General features: G+C 46.8%; 1 protein-coding gene across 1 annotated transcript; it reads right to left on the bottom strand.

The window, feature by feature from the left end:
• Positions 1-706: 706 nt before the first annotated feature.
• On the bottom strand, positions 707-9,759 carry LOC146026865 (C-X-C motif chemokine 10-like). Its single transcript, XM_083157918.1, has 4 exons — positions 9,639-9,759; positions 9,411-9,534; positions 6,841-6,924; positions 707-3,406 (listed from the first exon to the last, which is right to left on the bottom strand). The coding sequence occupies exons 1-4, from the start codon at positions 9,700-9,702 to the stop codon at positions 3,373-3,375; spliced, it is 306 nt and encodes a 101-aa protein (XP_083014044.1). The 5' UTR covers positions 9,703-9,759; the 3' UTR covers positions 707-3,372.
• Between the last annotated feature and the right edge of the window lie 8,584 nt (positions 9,760-18,343).

Genomic DNA, 18,343 nt, shown 5'->3' with positions numbered 1-18,343 from the left:
GACAGTAGATATGACAGTATTAGGCAGTGGGCCCCAGACCAGACCGGTAGATACGGCAGTACTAGGCACCAGAGAGTAGATACGACAGTATTAGGCAGTGGGCCCCAAACCAGACAGGTAGATACGGCAGTACTAGGCACCAGACAGGTAAATACGGCAGTACTAGGCACAAGACAGGTAGATATGTCAGCAATACTATTATGTGCACCAGCAGAATTTATAATAATTCATTTTATTATTAGGTACTGCTTGGCAGTGACACTCAGTGGCACACGTCAGTGCACCAGCAGCATCAAATTATTTTTTACAGTACCACACAGCACAAGTATTATTTTTTTATTAAATTAGATATAGCAGCCTAGTATGTAGTTGTACTACTAGGTAGGTACACTTAGGCAGTAGCACTGCCAGTGGCAACAGTGGACTGAGTAAATAATAGTGGCAACCTCTATTCACAGTATTCAGTGCAGGCAGCACCAGTGGACTATATATAATTCAATTAATTATTAATAATATAGCAGCCTAGTAGGTAGAGAAAATACTAGGTAGGTAGGCAGGCAGGCAGTAGCACTGCCAGTGGTCACCTCAAAAGGTAGTTATATTACACACCACCAGTAGCTTTATGCCGTGCACCAGCAGAATTTATATAATAATTAATTTTATATTAGGTACTGCTTGGCAGTGGCACTCAGTGGCACATGTCAGTGCACCAGCAGCATGGAATTATTTTTTACAGTCCCACACAGCACAAGTATTATTTTTGAATTAAATTAGATATAGCAGCCTAGTATGTACCAGGTAGGTACACTAGGTAGGCAGAAGCACTGCCAGTGGCAACAGTGGGCTGAATAACTAAATAATACTGGCAGATTCAGTGCAGGCAGCACCAGTGGACTATATATATAATATAATTAATTAATTATTAATATATAATATAATATTACAGGCACAGCACAGCACAGCACCAGATGTAGGCCCCAGCACAGAGGAGACAGTAGTACTACAGGTACACAGTTAGACTGTTCTCCTAAGCAGAGAGGAGAACAGAGTACACAGCAGCACTGAGGGAGACAGCCCCAGCGAATAAAATAATTAATTACAGCACAGCACACCAGAGGTAGACCGCACAGAGGAGACAGTAGTACTACAAGTACACAGTTAGACTACACAGCAGCACTGAGAGACAGCACAACGATTGAAAAATATTGCGCTCAAGGTCAAGCTCAAGTATAGCCCCAGAAGCAGCACCAACACACCATCTCCCAACCCACTACTTGACTGGAGTGAAGATGGCGGGCGCGGCAGCCGCTTTTAAAGCCTCGAGAAATCCGGCGCCGGGAGATGACGTTCTGACCACGAGGACGGACCCGAGCAGGGACGTGCAGTCAGGGGAGGCAGAGCCTCCCCTGTCATAATGATGAAAATAATAAAAAGAAGATATATTTATATATCTTCTTTTATTATTTTCATAATTTCTACCTCTCCAGCTGCCTCCCACCCTCTTACACTGCTGCATGTGAGGGTGGGAGGCAGCGGGAGAGGTGCCTCCCGCTGTTACATTAAAACTGCGGGCAGCGTGGGGCGGGTAGGGGAGGGCAGGAGGCAGGGTGCAGCAATGGGCTGTAAAAGCCCATTGAAAATGAATGGGGAAGCGGCACTTATACTGGTGCCGCAATGACAGGGGCACCAGTGTGAATGCACGCCCCCAGATGTGATTGGGCCAGTGCTGGATCCGCTGTCCTATCACACATGCAGGGCAGAGGATGCAGCAGCGCGGCCAGCGGGGAGTCCGGCGCTGCTGGGAGAAAGCCACAGCCGAGAGGACAGGTGAGTCCGCCCCGGGAGGGGAGGGGAGGGGGGGGGAAGAGGCCTGTGCTGTGCCGTGCCCGACCGCGGCAGTGCGGGGGGGGGGGAGAGGCTGCCGCATGTACCCACTGCGCTGCTGCTTGTGCCCGCTCGCGGCAGTAGGGGGGGGGGAGGCTCCCACATGTACCCCCTGCTGCCTGTGCCCGACCACGGCAGTGCGGGGACAGGGACGGAGACAGGGGGGAAGGCTGACGCAAGTACCCCCTTCTGCCGGTGCCCGCGGTGAGGTGAGTGCCTCCCCAGGCAATGTCCTCACCGCACGTCACTGGACCCGAGTCAGGCGGCAATCTCCGAGCGCTGCTCGGAATCAGGCTCGGAATGATGACGTCCGTGGGGGCTCGGATCTCCGGAATACGAGTCTGCACATCTCTAATTAAAACATGTACAGCAATCAACTGATGTTTAGGAGCCTAAATTACGGTTTGTTATATAGCATGCAATGGGCATCATGTGTGGCCTTATGTGTAGTTGGCATTAGAGCATGTGGCTTTATGTGTAAATGGTATTACAAAGTTCGCTAAAATGTGCAATGAGCTTTATGGTGTGTGGTATAATGTTAGGCCATGCCCCTTTTTACATAAATATACAAAATGTACAGCCTGTTTTCCTACAGAATTAATTCAGATAACAGTAGATAGATATGGGTGCCGGATGACCTCCTGACAGTTGGGATTCCAACGGTCAGTAGACCAACGTCGGAATCCGAACTGTTAAAAGCCAGACCCCCATAGAGGGAGAATATAACCTGTGGGGAGCATACGGAGCCACCAAGCCTGCAAGGGGCTTCTTTGTGCTCACACCACTGTCGTAGTACCGGTAGTCGGGATTCCGGCATCAGTCTAATAACCATCAAAATCCTTACTGTCAGCCACCATACCACATCTGATAAATATTTACCAGATTGATCCAATTAGTGGAGATTACCCGGCTTGTGAATGCCCGATATCAGACAGAACCTGGCAGCTCCATGTATTGTGAGGTAAAGAGCCATTTGTAATGATGCCTGAGGTCGGCGGCTGTGCCGGATGCCGGACAATCCTGGATGTTTTTTTGAAAGGGACATTCACTTACAAAGCAAAACCATGCCTTCTAAATGATTGCCCCTTCAAAAAAAACATCTGAGATCATCCGGCATCCCACGGGGTCACTGAACTCAGGCAGCATTACATCCTAGCCAAAGTCTGAGTAAAAACATCAAAAATGAAGTCAAAACCCAATGATTCAACAGTTTGCATGCTATGTACGGTGCTGCGGACACTTTGTGGTGACTTATAAATAAACGAACTACTACTACATGGAATCAGTGGGTTTCCATGACAGGAAAAAGGCTATTTAATTAAATACTGCAGGAGTTTTAGCCAAAAATTTGCCTCAGGTTTTAACCTCCCCAAATATGTACTTTTTAATACACTTTACATCCATATACCCCTACTGTGTACATGTTTCCATAATCTTGCAGGACATGTTCAGAGATTATTCCCTCATGGAAACTCAGCTTGTTTCCAGTTAGTGTCTGGTCACTTCAATCTTTTTGTTGTTCCTAAAGAAAGAAAAAGCAATGGATATTATTATTAGCCAAGACTATTACACAAATATTCTACACATAATGGAAATACTAGTGGTGAATGCTTATTTACATATTAATTATGTGTTTTTGTTCACATGTTATTGAGTGGGAAACAAATCCTGTTCCTCCTTCACAGCCAAGGAACAGGGAAATGTTTTCACCACAGTGGTGTTACCCAGATATTGTATGGTCCATACACTGAGGTATCTCACAGTATATGGCTAATGATATTTAATGGGCGTCAGGCTGTAAGATAAAATGTCTGTCAGGTTTAATATCGAACCAGCTATGCCCAGCATATGGGGGTTTGCAACTTTAATTAATGAGCATAACAATGATTTAATGTCCACTTATTTTAGTCTAGTTTTTTCTAAGAGGAATAACTGGGAAAATTGGGTAATGATTACTATGTCGACAATATATAAGTAGACTTTGACTCTCGATCTCGACATTGTCCACCTATAATCAGGATACCGGGAAAATTGCAATGTTGACTGGAACTTTTCTAATTGTGTTTCAGTTTTGAACTAACATAACCCCACTCAGGTAAAACATGTAAAGAAATTCTAAATGGAAAGACACAAGTGGCGGCTCCAGAAGACAAGCTGCAGCACAGTTCGAAATACAAACGGGGGGTCATACCCACTGCCATTGAGTCAGTTAGGAATGGCAGTTGATGGCAGTGGTTGTGGCTCCCCAATTTGAATTTTGAATTATGCTGCAGCCCCACCTCTGGAGTCACCACTGAAAGGCACCAATACTATGCAGGGCCGGATTATAATGGGGGCACAAGGGGTCAGTGCCCCTGGGCCCCCCTCTAGCTAGGGGCCCCTTGTGGTTGGCATGTATTTTTCAAAAAAAGGTTTTGTGCATGGGAGTGGGGTAGTGCTGCAGCTTCACCTATCTGCCAATGTGACAATGATTAATCGTGCTGAGCATCATGAGCCGAGGCATACTGATTGCACAAGTGTGCAGTGCATTACTGGGAGTTGACTAAGTCCCATGACACTTTGCACCAGAGGGCAGAGGCTGAGACGTTTGTGCTGAGCTCTGATTGGTGGAGCTCATTACATGCTTATCAGGCCCATGGAGAACAGCAGCAGCAGCCTAGTCATGGGAGGGTTTTTAATCAGAGGCAGCACTGGGACAAACACAGGCTAGATAGATATATATATCTATATCTATATCTATATATATATATATATATATATATAGAGAGAGAGAGAGAGAGAGAGAGAGAAATAAATAGATACGTGGTTACCGGCACTCCAAGATACACATGACAACTGCCCAGGTGCTGCACTCAAAAAATTGGTTCTATCATTGAAAACTGAGTAAAATCTGAAATGTTGGAGCTGATTGCGTCTGCATAGTAATTTTTGTGAAGTCCAAAGGAGTGCCACTTACCACACATCTCTCTCTCTCTCTCTCTCTCTCTCTCTCTCTCTCTCTATATATATATAAAATATATATCTATCTATATCTACTGTATATATCCCCTGCAGTTACCCATTGACCAAGTCTATACTGCCTTTACTCTGTGTTTTGACACTGTAATATTCTCCTATGCAGTTTGCGGCCAGTAATGACAAGTGCAAGGGGGCCCCCCTGTCTAAAGTGCCCCGGGCCCCCCTAAGGCTTAATCTGGCACTGATACTATGCAGTAAGTTATTGCAACACATGTCACCTGTCCAGTCATTTCGCGGGGCTGGAGCATTACAGTACATGCTGTGATTTGCGGATCTTCAGGTCCCCCTTAAGAGCCGCGATCCAGCAGGGGGGCATACTAAATGTGGAAGGCTTGCCCACCCTTCCAGGGGGACTGGGAGGGAAGCCCAATTTTTGGGACCTTCACGGCCATTCCAGGAGGGTAGGCAAGTATGAACTACTCAAAGTTAAAGGTGTTAAAAATGTAAAAGATGTGTGAAAAGCTGCATACTTTATAAAGAAAAAATTCACTCCCTAAATGACTGCAGTGGCTACACTATGACTGGCAGTGGCTTTCCATTGCAAGTGCTACCTGCCAGTCACAAGCAGGATGGGTAGTCCCATTTGGAGGTGTTTTCTCCCTCAGGGACTGCCAGACCAGGTAAGGATTAACAAAGAGCATACTTCCTGTAAGAAGCCACTCCCTGCATGGCTTCTATTGGCTGCAGCCATTGCATTCCATAGAAGCTGGTATTTTGCACATGCGCAGTCCCCTCCGCTAGTTATGCACCTGCCAAATCCATTGCACAGGTGCTGGGGCTCTCCTAACCTTCAAACAGCATAGGCGGCAGCAGCCCCCCTACTTCAAAGATGTAGGAGCCGCCTCTGTCCCTATCTGTTACAGTATAAAGCATCAGTCACATAAAAAGATTCGGTACTTGTTTCCTAGAACGGCCACAATCGTGAGTGATCGTGGCTCTTAATTAAGGGACACGATCCTCACGATGTGGCCGATTTTTGACACTTTTTTCACTTTGATTGACAGAAATCGGGTCAATCGGTCGGTCGCGACCAATTAAAATCGGCCGCGATGCGACCGACCGATTGACCCGATTTTTCCATAGACTTCAATGTTAAAAAATCTTTTAACATTGAAATCGGGAGGATCTTGTCGGTCTTGTGCCATTATAATGGCACAAGATGAGATGGACTTGATTAAGTCCATCTCACATAGGGAAAAATGTTAAAAAAGGTGAAATGGGCCAATATGACCCATTTCACATTTTTTATGTGCCCGCCATGACCCCACGATAGACGTCAACCCGAAGCGTGGCGAGCGCAGCGAGCCCGCGAGGGGCGGCGGTGCGCGTCCTCCGACCTTTTCATTCCCCTACTATCCACTAGGGCGTGGAGTGAGAATAGAATAGTGTGGCGAGCGCAGCGAGCCACCGAGCCCGAAGCGTGGCGAGCGCAGCGAGCCCCGCGAGGGGACGCGTATACCTGTGAAGTTAGACGCGTCCCCTCGCGGGGCTCGCTGCGCTCGCCACGCTTCGGGCTCGGTGGCTCGCTGCGCTCGCCACACTATTCTATTCTCACTCCACGCCCTAGTGGATAGTAGGGGAATGAAAAGGTCGGAGGACGCGCACCGCCGCCCCTCGCGGGCTCGCTGCGCTCGCCACGCTTCGGGTTGACGTCTATCGTGGGGTCTAGCCCACTTAGTAACATTTGTGGGGGCAATTGAAAATAATCAGGTGAAAAAAAAAAAAAATCGGGTGAAAAATCGGTCGATCGGATCGGTCGCATCGTATGCGACCAAATCGCATGCGATGCGATCGATCCGATTTTTTATCTTACGACCACAACGATCTAAATCGTTGTGGCCGTTCTAGGAAACAAGTACCAAAGATTCTCTAATTGGTTATCATGCAGTATGTAATACAATGGTATACATTGTTGATCAACATAGAAAGTACACTTACTTAAGTGTTCCATTCAGTATAGCCTTTACTTGTTTAATATTAGGATCAACACATTTAGTTTTTTTGGATCCCTTTATAGTAGCTCTGTAAAAAAATGAGACAAGGCTTATTATTATTTATATACTAGTGACCAACCCATCAAACGGATAGAACAACATAACCGCAATGTCAGTGGCTGTATGCGCTCAAAAGAACGACACTTAAATTGCGCCATCTAGTCGCCGCAGGTGCACACAGCACTTGAATTCCCCCATAGCGGTATTTACACAAAGGAAAATACATGCCACACTGACAATTACTTTCATTTTTTTAATAATATGTGAACTTTGCACAATACAATTATTATTGCACAACACATGCTCTGTTATCACATTGCTTAGGTTATTGAAGCTTTATGTATGTGCAATAAAAACAATGTTGATTCAGCGGGTAGGTCAACTTAAAATATAGATAAGTAAAAAAAAAAAGAGAGCACCAGGTAATGTACAATATGACAGTGGTAGACAGCAGATGCTTTGTGTATGAAAAGGGCTCCGTCATAGATTCAAGAAAGAAAAAAAAACCTCATAATATATTAAAAAACAGAACAACCAATATATGTAATTAGCTGGATACATATGACAAGTATGTGAGCATTTAGAAATGACTAATACTCCCCCCAAAAATTGTAAGTGAATATAGAAAACAAACACTAATTGGACCAATAATTTGATCATAATTCAAGTGAATGCTGGACTCTTGCTACTAAAAATATACATATACATTTTTTTTAACCAGTTGTGAGTGTTGGTTCTTCTTATCCTATTTGTTTATACAGCCACTTTTTTTTTATACTGTTACCCCTGCAAATTTTTGGAAGTGAGTGCTGCCATTCTCTCTTATTTTATTCTTACAGGTATATAAAAACACAGAATATATTTAGTACTCAAAATATAAGTAGCCATTAAGTGGACAAAACAAGACGTGTTATTCTCACAATACTGCTGCAATCACATGCAAAATCATTCTGTAACTGCATTGTACTGTATGTAGATGCAGCGGTATATTAATATTGAAGTGATAGATCCTGTATTTGATATGTAATACCAGAGTTATCTCTGTAAACCCAAATATGAATAAAATGTGGATATCAAGGGTAAACTAAAGGTTCGAAACTAAAAAGAGGTAAGGTTGCCTATAGCAACCAATCATATTATGTCTTTCATTTCTCTATTGCATCCTAAAAATAATAGAATCTGATTGGTTGCTAACATCAACTCTTTTACATTTTATAACCTTTAGTAAATTTACCCCTAAGAAGAGAACGCAGTTTGTATTGTCTAAAACTCTACGTCATCCAAATAAGATGCAATTACAGATTGATTTTGCATTTGATTGCAATTGCAGCAGTACTGCAATATACATCAGAATAACTCTTTGAGTGCCAACGTTGCTGTGAGAGACCCTCAAAATATCCGCTAAAATTGCCAACGTCACTCACAGCAACTGTTCTGTTTTTTGGTGTAATATTTAACTAAACTTCAATTAATCGACTTAGCTGTATTTGTATTTATTTATACTAAAAGAACAGTCGCTGTGAGCGACGCTGGCATTTTTAACTGATATTTTAAGGATCTCTCACAGCAATGTTGGCACCCAAAGGGTTAATGTGCATAGTTCAGTGTTTTTCACACCAGCCAATTCTTATAGTCTAATTTTTGGAAAGGATCTGCATTTATCTAGTTTAGATTTTATCATTACATTTTCTGAATCCCAGATAAATTATAAGAGTATATTTTTGTATGTACAGTAATGTTATGTCATTTTGAAATATGTTTATAAATGTTTATTATGAAAACACTATCAGCATTTGCTTTTTTTTTTTTGCTTTGATCTTAGTTTAGTTTCCTCTAACAAAGCAGCAGATTTTAACATTCCTGATAAAGGGGGGTATTCAATCCCACCAGAAATAGTCTGAATACTTGAGCATAGCATTTTTCTGTGTATTTGTATACATTCATTGTATACATTTATTTATTTTTATACTTATGAGTATCAGTAGTATCTAATATAGTCCTTTTTAAGTATCGATCCCACTGTCTATATGCCCTTGCCTGGAAACTGTCTCAGTCTCAAGTACTAGAAAACATACAGCAGTGTGTAATAATATTTTGCCATCTAACATTTAGCAAATAATTAAGTGATCTGCAAATAATAAATATAATCAAAAATCATATAATTAATCGTAGGAAAAGCATTTTATGATGCTTTATAATGCCCTTGAGAGTTTTAAGAGGAGACAAAATAGGTTGGCTTATGAATTAAAATTTTATTTTAACATCATTTTTCTTTACTTTAAAAACTAAAGACCAGTAAAATGATATATTCAGATGTCACATAAATACGAGTTACATAAAATATAGGAACGACCTGATATTATTCATTTTAATTGCAGTATAACTTTACCTTATATGTAGCTTTTGCATCAGTAATCATAGCAATTAAGTGACATAACTATTAGTACTGACATTATTTACATAAATGATAACATGATATTTGTCAGTGAGCTGACCTAGACATAAGTTACTTACACGTATTCTATCGAATCACACTTAGAACTTGGTGGGAAAATTTCCAACTTTATCACCTTCTTAGCATTAAGCTTTTTAGACAGGCTCTTACATTTGCATCGGTTCCCACGTGGTGCAGCAAACCCTAAATAGAAAAAAAATATATATATATATAAGTATATTAATACAATGCCCAGTACATAATGACTGATAGTGTAAGTAAGCAGGATATAGGAATAATGGCTGTACCCTGTATAAGTGTAGCAGAGAGCAGGAGAACACATACGATGACTATAGTACAATGTGTGTTCATGATGACAGCTGAAGTAGAGATCTTTCTAATGCGGTATCTGAGACTGGTGTCTGGAGCTGCATAACACTATGTGTATATATATAGTAGGCTGAATTACATCACTAGTAAGTGGGAGACGGGGAAGTACAGGTTATGCAACATTTCCTTTAAATGATTCCACTTGAGGAAAATCTGGTGAAAGTGAAACTATATTTTGAGTCCACTGCACTTTGTAATGTGATCCTCTCACTGTAGGAAAATATGGTTCTGGATGAAAGAACAGTATCTAGATAGGCAATTTAATGTTCAACAGCAAAAGGTCAATTTGAAATAGGTTGACAGCGGCGAAAGGTCAACATGGAAAATGTTAACATGCAATACAGTAGGTCAACATGGTCAAAAGGTTGATATGAACTTGGAAGAAATGAAAGGTTGACCAGATTTTTTCCAAATATATGAAAATAAAATGCTTAACAGAAAACATGAAGGCATTAGCGAAGCTTGGGGCTACGCAACACCCCATTGCACATCCACATTTCTGTCTATATATAGCCCAGTTGAAGGAAAAATAGTTACGTTCCAGTGTTAGCCCCATCAGTTGCATTATGATATCTATGTCAGGACTCCTTTTTTCTGGATTGTTGGTGATGAGCTGTCCAAGCCTCTACCATGAGGTATATTCGTGTAGAGGCTAACCAATCAATGGTAAATCAATGGTAACCACAATCACTTTCTCCGGAAGAGAGGATACATTTTTATGTTTTTGTGATGAATGATGTTGTGTCCTTCAGAAAGGTGGATTGTGCTTGGATCAGCTGCTGTAAATAGTGGTCAAGGAATAAAATAAATAAAAATACATAATAAAAGGAGTCCTGCGCGGTGATAATGGGCCTGCTGGGAGATTTAATTGGATTTTTATGCAGTTTAGGTAACGTATAGAATAGTGGAATTTTAGGATGTTGCGCCATGATTCCATCTTTGATCTTTCTGGAAATGTAGATTTTCTGTACTGCAGTTTCCAAGATATTATTCAACTCCTGTGAAAACTCTTTGGCGGGGTCGTATGTCAATTTCTCATAAACTGCTGAGGCTCCCAACTGATGATCGATTTCCTCTATGTATTCCTTGGTGTTTTGGATTACTATTTCCCCGCCCTTGTCTGCGTCGTGAATAATGAAGTCAGAATTATTCACTGAAATCACGCAGGGCTATTCGTTCACTAAAAGATACATTCTGACTTTTTGATAAAGCACATAGTAGTGGTACCACTTAAACACAATGTCCACAGTAATGCCCCGCTCCTGCAACCTCTGCCACCTGAAAACCCCATATTCTCTATGGAAGAGATGTCATAATGTCTCTATCTAGAAATAAAAATTGACTGGTCAGCAGCAAAAGCAGACAGCAGTGACATAGCAGAGTAGGGAGATCATCTCTCGAGCCCAGCATCTCCTTGATTTGCTTTCTCTCTCTTCTGCAGTTACCTGCAGAAAACACCACATCATGTAACACAAAGCAGTGGAGGTTGCAATTAGGGAGGCAAATCCCGGGATTTGGGATTGAAAAACTGTGAATCCCGGGATTCCCTGGATCCTGGGATTGGCCTCCTGACTGCTTAGAAGCATTTATTTTGCGGCTTACCGAGTGGGCATAGGCAGTGGACAGGGTGGGTGAGAGGAGGCAGCAGGCAAGGCGGCCAATCGGCAGACAGGTGGAAGCAGAAGGAGACGCGTGGCTAGAAACCATGCAGGTGGGGATCGGCAGATGTGGCGATGGGGGTGGCTGGTGCGTGCCTGCGCAGCGGGACCTCTAGCATCATTCATGTCTTCTGGCTAGCGCCTGAGCCAAGTGATATGGATTGAAATGCGCATGCTGACACTAAAGGAATAATAAAGGTTAACAAAAGAGTAGTATACTTATCCAGTGAAGGGATTGTACTACAGGTGCGTGCAGTGAGGTTATTGGTTGGTGAGGCACTGGCTTGGTGGAGCCAGCACCGACGGGCTCTGTGAGGAGAGCTGGATCCTAGTTGTTTCTGCACTGACAGACAGGTATGGGAGCTGCTGTCTGCATAAGCAGCAGAGACCAGCATAGCAGTTCCTGCCTGTCAGCGCTGAAGCAACCCGGACCCAGCGATCCACGCAGACCCCATCGGCGCTGGCTCCACCAATCCACCACGGGGTCTGCCCATTGTTCCAACACTCAGTGCTGTTTCTAGACTATTTGGCTTCCAGTGCGGACAGGTAAAAAATTACGAGTCAGCGGACAAGCAGTGCAGCAGCACTCCATGCAGTTGCACAGCTCGCTGCCTCTGAAAACAGCACTGATGTGTAGTAGCAATAGTGATACAGTGGCCCTAATTCAGGTTGGTTCGGTAAGCTGTGAACATCGCAGCTTACCGAACGCCTAAGACGCCGCCCCAACAAATAGTAATAGTGATGCAGTGTATATGGTATATGTGTGTGTGTAATAGTGATACAGTGGGTAGTATATGTGTGTGCACTGCAGTGCTAGTTATACGGTAGTGAGCTGTATGCCAGACATGGGGGGAGGAATGTGTGGCTGCTGTGAGTCACCAGGATACAGCAGAGGGGTCAATAGGCCGATGTGAGCAGCCTCCAAGCTTGGCCCCTGCTGGATCTCCCATACAGGAAGAACTAGGACTCCCCCACCCCCAAGCGCAGCAGTCACTGGAGAGGCCCGGGGCAGTTACCCATAGACAGAACCAGATCCCTGGACAGGAGGCAGAAGAGAGACCCCGGGCAGGAGAGGGTGAGGCCACAGGGAGCATAGTGTCACCGCCCCCCCCCCATGCCGCTGTCACTGAGGCAGATGTGATTGGGCACAGTGGCATGATCCTGTCACTGAGGCACTGAATGGGCTTTTACAGCCCAGTGCTCAGCTCCCACCCACTGCCTGCCCCCTGTTTCTGTTACTTTAATATAGACAGTGGGAGGCACTGCTCTTGGTACCTCCAAAACCAATTAAAAAAAAATGGGTCAAAAATGATTATAATAATATAAAGCATATAATTATGATACATAATATGTGTCATACGTTTTTTGTATTATTTTATTATATTAATCATTAATGACAGGGGAGGCACTGCCTCCCCTGACTGCACATATCTGTGCTACTAGAAAGAAAGTTATGAATTCAGCAGGGGCGGATTTAGGGATGAGGGCGGCCCTAGGCACAACAATAATGTTTACTAAGTAGGACAGTTTATAGGGGCAGTATCTGCATGTCCTATACATTTACACTCTATTTAAGATGGAATATAGTACAGTACAGTGGATATTTTGCAGTTATTGGTACATTTTGGGCTGACAGTACTATCACAGGCATCCAAGTGCCGCCCCCAAACATGTGCCGCCCCTAGGCCGGTGCCTCACGTGCCTAATGGGAAATTCGGCTCTGGAATTCAGTACCTGCCAAATGAAAAGATAACTATGAAATGGAGGTGAAAGAACAAACTAGGGGACAGTGGGGCAGATGTATTAAGCTTTTAACAAGAGATAAATCCAAGGGTGCTAAGGAGAGATAAATGTCCAGCCAATCACCTGCCATGTTACAGGCTGTTGGCGAGATTCTCTATCACAGAAATGCGGTAAAAACCCCGTTATCTGGGTTTTTACCGCATTTCTGTATTCTCTAACCTCCCTCCGCAGTGTCACCGCTGCGGAGGGAATCGCCAGCAAAAGCTGGCGGTTCCCTGCAGAAGCCTATGGGCTTCTTACCACAGCGGTGTGTGAGGGATCCATCACGGATCCCTCCCAGCATGCCCTGTGGCCGGCGCGTCAGTCTGCGCATGCATAGACCCGGAAGTCCAGCAACGGCGCCGCATCGCAAGGGACAGCTCTTATCGCAAGAGCTGTCCCTTGCGTTAATGACCGCATATTTTAGAGAATATGCGGTCATTAGAAATGCGATGCCGGGCGAAGAGGGCTGCGGATTTTAGAGAATCCCGCCCTGTGTTTGAAAAAAGTCAGTTAGGATGTGATTGGCTGGGCGTTTATCTCTCCTTATCACCCTTGCATTTATCTCTTGTTAAGGCTTAATACATCTGACCCATAATGAGGAAGCATGGATATAGCTATAATCGGTGAGGTAAGTGCAGCTGCTATGTGCAGGCACGCAGTGAGCTTGTACTAATCATCTGGATCTGGGCTTGCTGTAGGGGCCCCCTTCTTTATGTGTCAGCTGACAGCAGCCTCTCTTTCTCATAGGTCCAGGGAGGCTGTTGTGCCTGAACTAAAGGGCGGTTTGCTGAGGTGCCCCAGTTAGGCCACACCCTTTGCAATACCCAGGCCCAGCATCCCTCGCTGTTAACTGCAGGCACAGAAGCTTATACCCCTTTCACACCAGCGTAAATTTCCGGGTTGGGTCCTGGAACAACCCACGACTAACGCTGGTGTGAAAGGTTCCAGGGACTAATTCCCGGGTATATTTGCCGGCATTTCAACCATGCTATGTAGCAGGGTTGCTCCCGGGCCCTTACTGGACTACTGGCTGGTGTGAAAGGTGCAGGGACATGTCCCTCCTTTCCGTGTTGCCTCTGCTGATGTCAGCTAATGCTGATTTGCTAGCAGAGCAATTTCCTGTTGTGGTTGATGCTCACAGACACGCCCAGAGGCAGCATGAAGCATGTATGGAGATGTGAGGGGACAGGCGGCGGGGGGCTGTGCTGGGGAGGGGACGGAGGAGGCTTACCTCCGTCTCCCTCCGGCTGGCTCCCCGTTGCGGCGTCGGCGGCGAGATTGCGGCCTGGAGGAACTTGAGTCCGGGAGGATTCAGGTTCCTCCAATCAACCGCCGGTATTTCGAATGGCGCGCCTCGCGCGAGCCAATAAGCGCTCGCGGCGAGGCGGCCAATCAGCGCGGGACGCGGCGGACCAATCCGGGCTTGCCGCGTCATAGCTCCGCCTCCTCCCAGCGTCTTATATTAGACGCGGGGGAGCGGCGGAGCGCAGTTCGTCGGCGGAGAGGGAGCGAGGAAGAGCTCCTGAAGGCAGAAGAGAGAAGCAGCGGCAGAGACGGCGGCGGAGACGGCGGCAGAGACGGCGGCAGATCCAGGAGCAGCCAGCACCGCAGCAGAGGCTACTGAAGAGCCCGAAGAACAGAAGCTGAGGACCGGAGAGTGCTGCAGCAGTGGGGAGACAAAAGAGCTAACGAAGTCCCCTGCTGCAGCCTCTCCCACCGGATCGGGTAAGTGGCCCTGGCCGGCCAGCACATAGCCACCCTAGACCACCACTGTCAGGCCTCCAGCCTGTGCCCTAACCTCAGGCCTCTAGCCTGTGCCCTAATCCCAGGCCTCCGGCCTGTGCCTCAGTGTCAGGCCTCCAGCCTGTGCCCTAATCCCAGGCCTCCGGCCTGTGCCCTAATCCCAGGCCTCCAGCCTGTGCCCTAATCCCAGGCCTCCAGCCTGTGCCCTAATCCCAGGCCTCCGGCCTGTGCCTCATCATCAGGCCTCCAGCCTGTGCCCTAACCCCAGGCCTCCTGCCTGTACGTAATCACCAGGCCTCTGGCCTGTGCTCATCCCCAGGCCTACTGCCGGTGTGTCATAGGTCTGCGGCATCCATCTTAGGCCTGTCGGCCATTTTGTATATTAGTTAACTATAGGAAGGGAAGGGTGATCCAGCCCTCCCACACCACAGGTCTTGAGCTGGGATAGACGGCTGTCTACCCAGGTATCGGTGCCTGTCCTAGGGGTGTACTACAGTAAGCCGGGAGCACTTTATATCACAGAGGTTAGTACCTTTCACACACACCTGTTATAGTATGATCTGATCACGTAATTGTTTGATTGTCCTTATGTCTGCCTTGACTTAGTTAGAGGATATTGCTTGTTGTTTGCTAGTGTAAGTTCAGCCTAGTTACTCGTGTTATGGTAGGGACAGGTTAGTCCTAGTTAGATTAGTGAAGGGTTGTAGAGAGGCTGTTTTCGTTCTTGTTCCCCAGGTGCTGGGATCCTCAAGCAAGGTGACAAGGAATTACGTAGGTGAGTTTCATCCGTGTGTGTGTTTGTCCCTGAGCGCCGGTCTGTGGCTCTCCCGTGAGAGAGTCACATCTACCACCTACGTGCGAGAGTGCGAATAGGTGAAGTTAGGGTGGCTGAGGCCTTTGGCCGATGATGACCTTCGCCTAACCGGCGAAGCTCGCAGCCACCCGTGGGTGTCCATAAGTGACCCCGTCTTACCATACAGCCCGGCTGTGGTTACAAGTATCCTTTTCCCTTCTAGTGATATTCCGGTCCTCGTTGGATACCTGGGGCGGACCCTTCGCGGAACCTTTGAGGGTTGAGGAGCTCACCTAACCGTAAGTGAATTACTACCAATTCACATTTGGCGTAGTCGGCAGGATGTCGGAGACAGAGGAAACTTCTCCGAAAGGGGACCGAAAGTTTAATTTCGGCTCCGCCCTGTCCAGGGTGCCCCGGTACGATGGGCAGAATATGTCGCTGGGAGATTGGAAGAAGAGACTGGAAGGGATCATCCAGATGTACCGGGTGCCGGAAGAGTTCCAGCATCAACTTGCGGTTAATGCTTTAGATGGAGAGGCCTGGCGGTCCGTCATTCTTGTCGCCGAGGATGACCGGGATACCTTGGACGACGTGTTCGGGATACTCGACGGAATCTATGGCAATACTTCCTCCGCGGGAAACCTGCGACAGCGATTGTTTACGCGCGTGCAGAGGGAGGACGAATCTATCCCGCAGTTTGCCAATGCCCTACAAAAAATGCTGGGAGAGATTTGTCGCCGTGACCCGGAATGTTTGGGCAAGTTGGCCAACCCCAGCATCGTATTACGGGATCAATTCGCACTGGGATTACGTAGTGTCCCCCTGCGGCAGATTTTGTTGGACAAAATTTCCGACAACAAAATGCTTACGTTCCACCAAACCCAAGTGGAGGCCATCGCCCGAGACCGGGATGCTAACTTCGGCCCCTATGCTATGGCCCCACAGTGTCTGACGCCCGTATCGGCCCCAGTCGTTCGGGAGGAACCCCACCCCCTTGAATCATGTATCAAGGATTTGAAGGAGGCCTTTTCAAAAGTCACGCTAGAAATGAGAGAAGAGATCTCCCAGTTGCGGGAAGAAGTCCATCGACAGAGGGGCCATGGGAATGTAGAAGACCGTGCTCCCCGGCGAGTGCAAGGGGGATCACGAGGGGGCAACAACAGTGGGGCCCGACCTAGAGAGAACAGAGGCCCCCGATGTTACAGCTGTGGCCGCTTCGGACACTTCGCTCGGGAGTGCGGGGCAGACCGGGGCCCTCCTTTAAACTAGAGTCCCTCGCGGTCACGGGACCACCCGCGGGGGAGATGGGCGGAGAGGCAGCTATAGTGGATTCAGCTGACCTAGTGGGAGAGTGTCCTGTTGTTGTGGGATGTTTTGCGGACAAGGAACAGAAATGCCTGTTGGACACCGGCTCTCAGGTGACCACCATGTCGGAGGACTGTTTCCTGGAACATTATTCCCACCTGAAGGAGGCAGTGTTTGAAAGCTGGGTTACCCTTACGGCTGCTAACAACCTTCCTATCCCAGTCGTGGGGGTGGTCTGGATGGAGATAGAGATTTGTGGCCAGAAGGTGGGGAAGAAGGGGATCCTGGTAGTGAAAGGTAAGGGGCTCAGCCATGGGCCGGTGATCGTCGGTATGAATGTATTGAAGGATCTTGATCGGATTTTATTCCAGGAGAGTGGCCCCCAATACTGGAAGAAGCTGGGTGTCCAGTGCCCGGTGCAACAGGCCTTTCAACAAGTGGGGCAAATTTGCGAAACCGGAAGGTCGGAAGAGTCTATGGGAATTATCAAAACTAGTCATAGACAACAGATAGAGCTGCCTCCCCGTCAAGAGATCGTTCTTCCCCTCGAGGTAAGGACCCACCGGCGGTTGGATGGGTTTGAAGTGATGGTGGAACCCAACGGATATTTGGGAATTGACTCCGGCCTCATCCTGGCTCGAACCCTGGCAGTGGTAAGGGACGGCAAAGTATTGGTTCGGCTGTGCAACCTTCTGGATGAGCCCAGGAAAATTCCAGCCGGCGCCACCATAGCTACTGTGACTACTGTCCCCAGGGATAATATATGTGGGGGGCGGCCAATTTTGCTACGACCAGAGGAAAAAGAGGCATGGTCGATGGCGGTGAGTTTGGGAGAGGAGGAGTGCCCCAGTGCAGATTGGAATGGTCGAGTAATTCGGGAACAGATGGATGTTTCCCTAGATGAGTGTGATGCTGCGACAGTACAGAGGCTGGAGGATATGCTGTGGGAGAGGCGGAAGGTTTTTTCCCGGCATGAGGAGGATTTTGGGTATACTGAGGACTTGCAGCATGAGATCCGCACTGGAGATAGTCTTCCCGTTCGAGAGAGGTACCGGCCAATTCCTCCCAAACTTTACCAAGAGGTGAAAACAATGTTGCGGCAGATGCTGGAGAACAAGGTGATCCGTGAGAGTAAAAGTCCGTGGGCCGCCCCCATTGTTCTTGTGCGGAAGAAAGATGGTTCCATCCGATTCTGTGTGGATTACCGTCGGTTGAATAGCTGCACCGTCCGAGATGCGTACCCGTTGCCACGAATCGAGGAATCCCTAGCTGCCCTCGGGGACGCTCGGTATTTTTCCACACTAGATCTGGCCAGTGGGTACTGGCAAGTCGCCGT

This window comes from Crinia signifera, chromosome 1, assembly GCF_055691185.1.
Source record: "Crinia signifera chromosome 1, ASM5569118v1, whole genome shotgun sequence".
Classification (NCBI taxonomy): domain Eukaryota; kingdom Metazoa; phylum Chordata; class Amphibia; order Anura; family Myobatrachidae; genus Crinia; species Crinia signifera.
The sequence above is the reverse complement of the archived record's forward strand: the minus strand, read 5'-3'. Positions and strand labels throughout refer to the sequence as shown.

What these genes read in the sequence shown, in the direction of transcription:
- LOC146026865 (XM_083157918.1), bottom strand. Translation starts at nt 9,702, where the DNA reads ATGAACACACATTGTACTATAGTCATCGTATGTGTTCTCCTGCTCTCT. An exon ending in CTCTGCTACACTTATACAGG is followed by an intron (nt 9,535 to 9,638) that starts GTACAGCCATTA and finishes TTTTCTATTTAG; the next exon opens with GGTTTGCTGCACCACGTGGG. An exon ending in ATACTGAATGGAACACTTAA is followed by an intron (nt 3,407 to 6,840) that starts GTAAGTGTACTT and finishes TTCTTTCTTTAG; the next exon opens with GAACAACAAAAAGATTGAAG.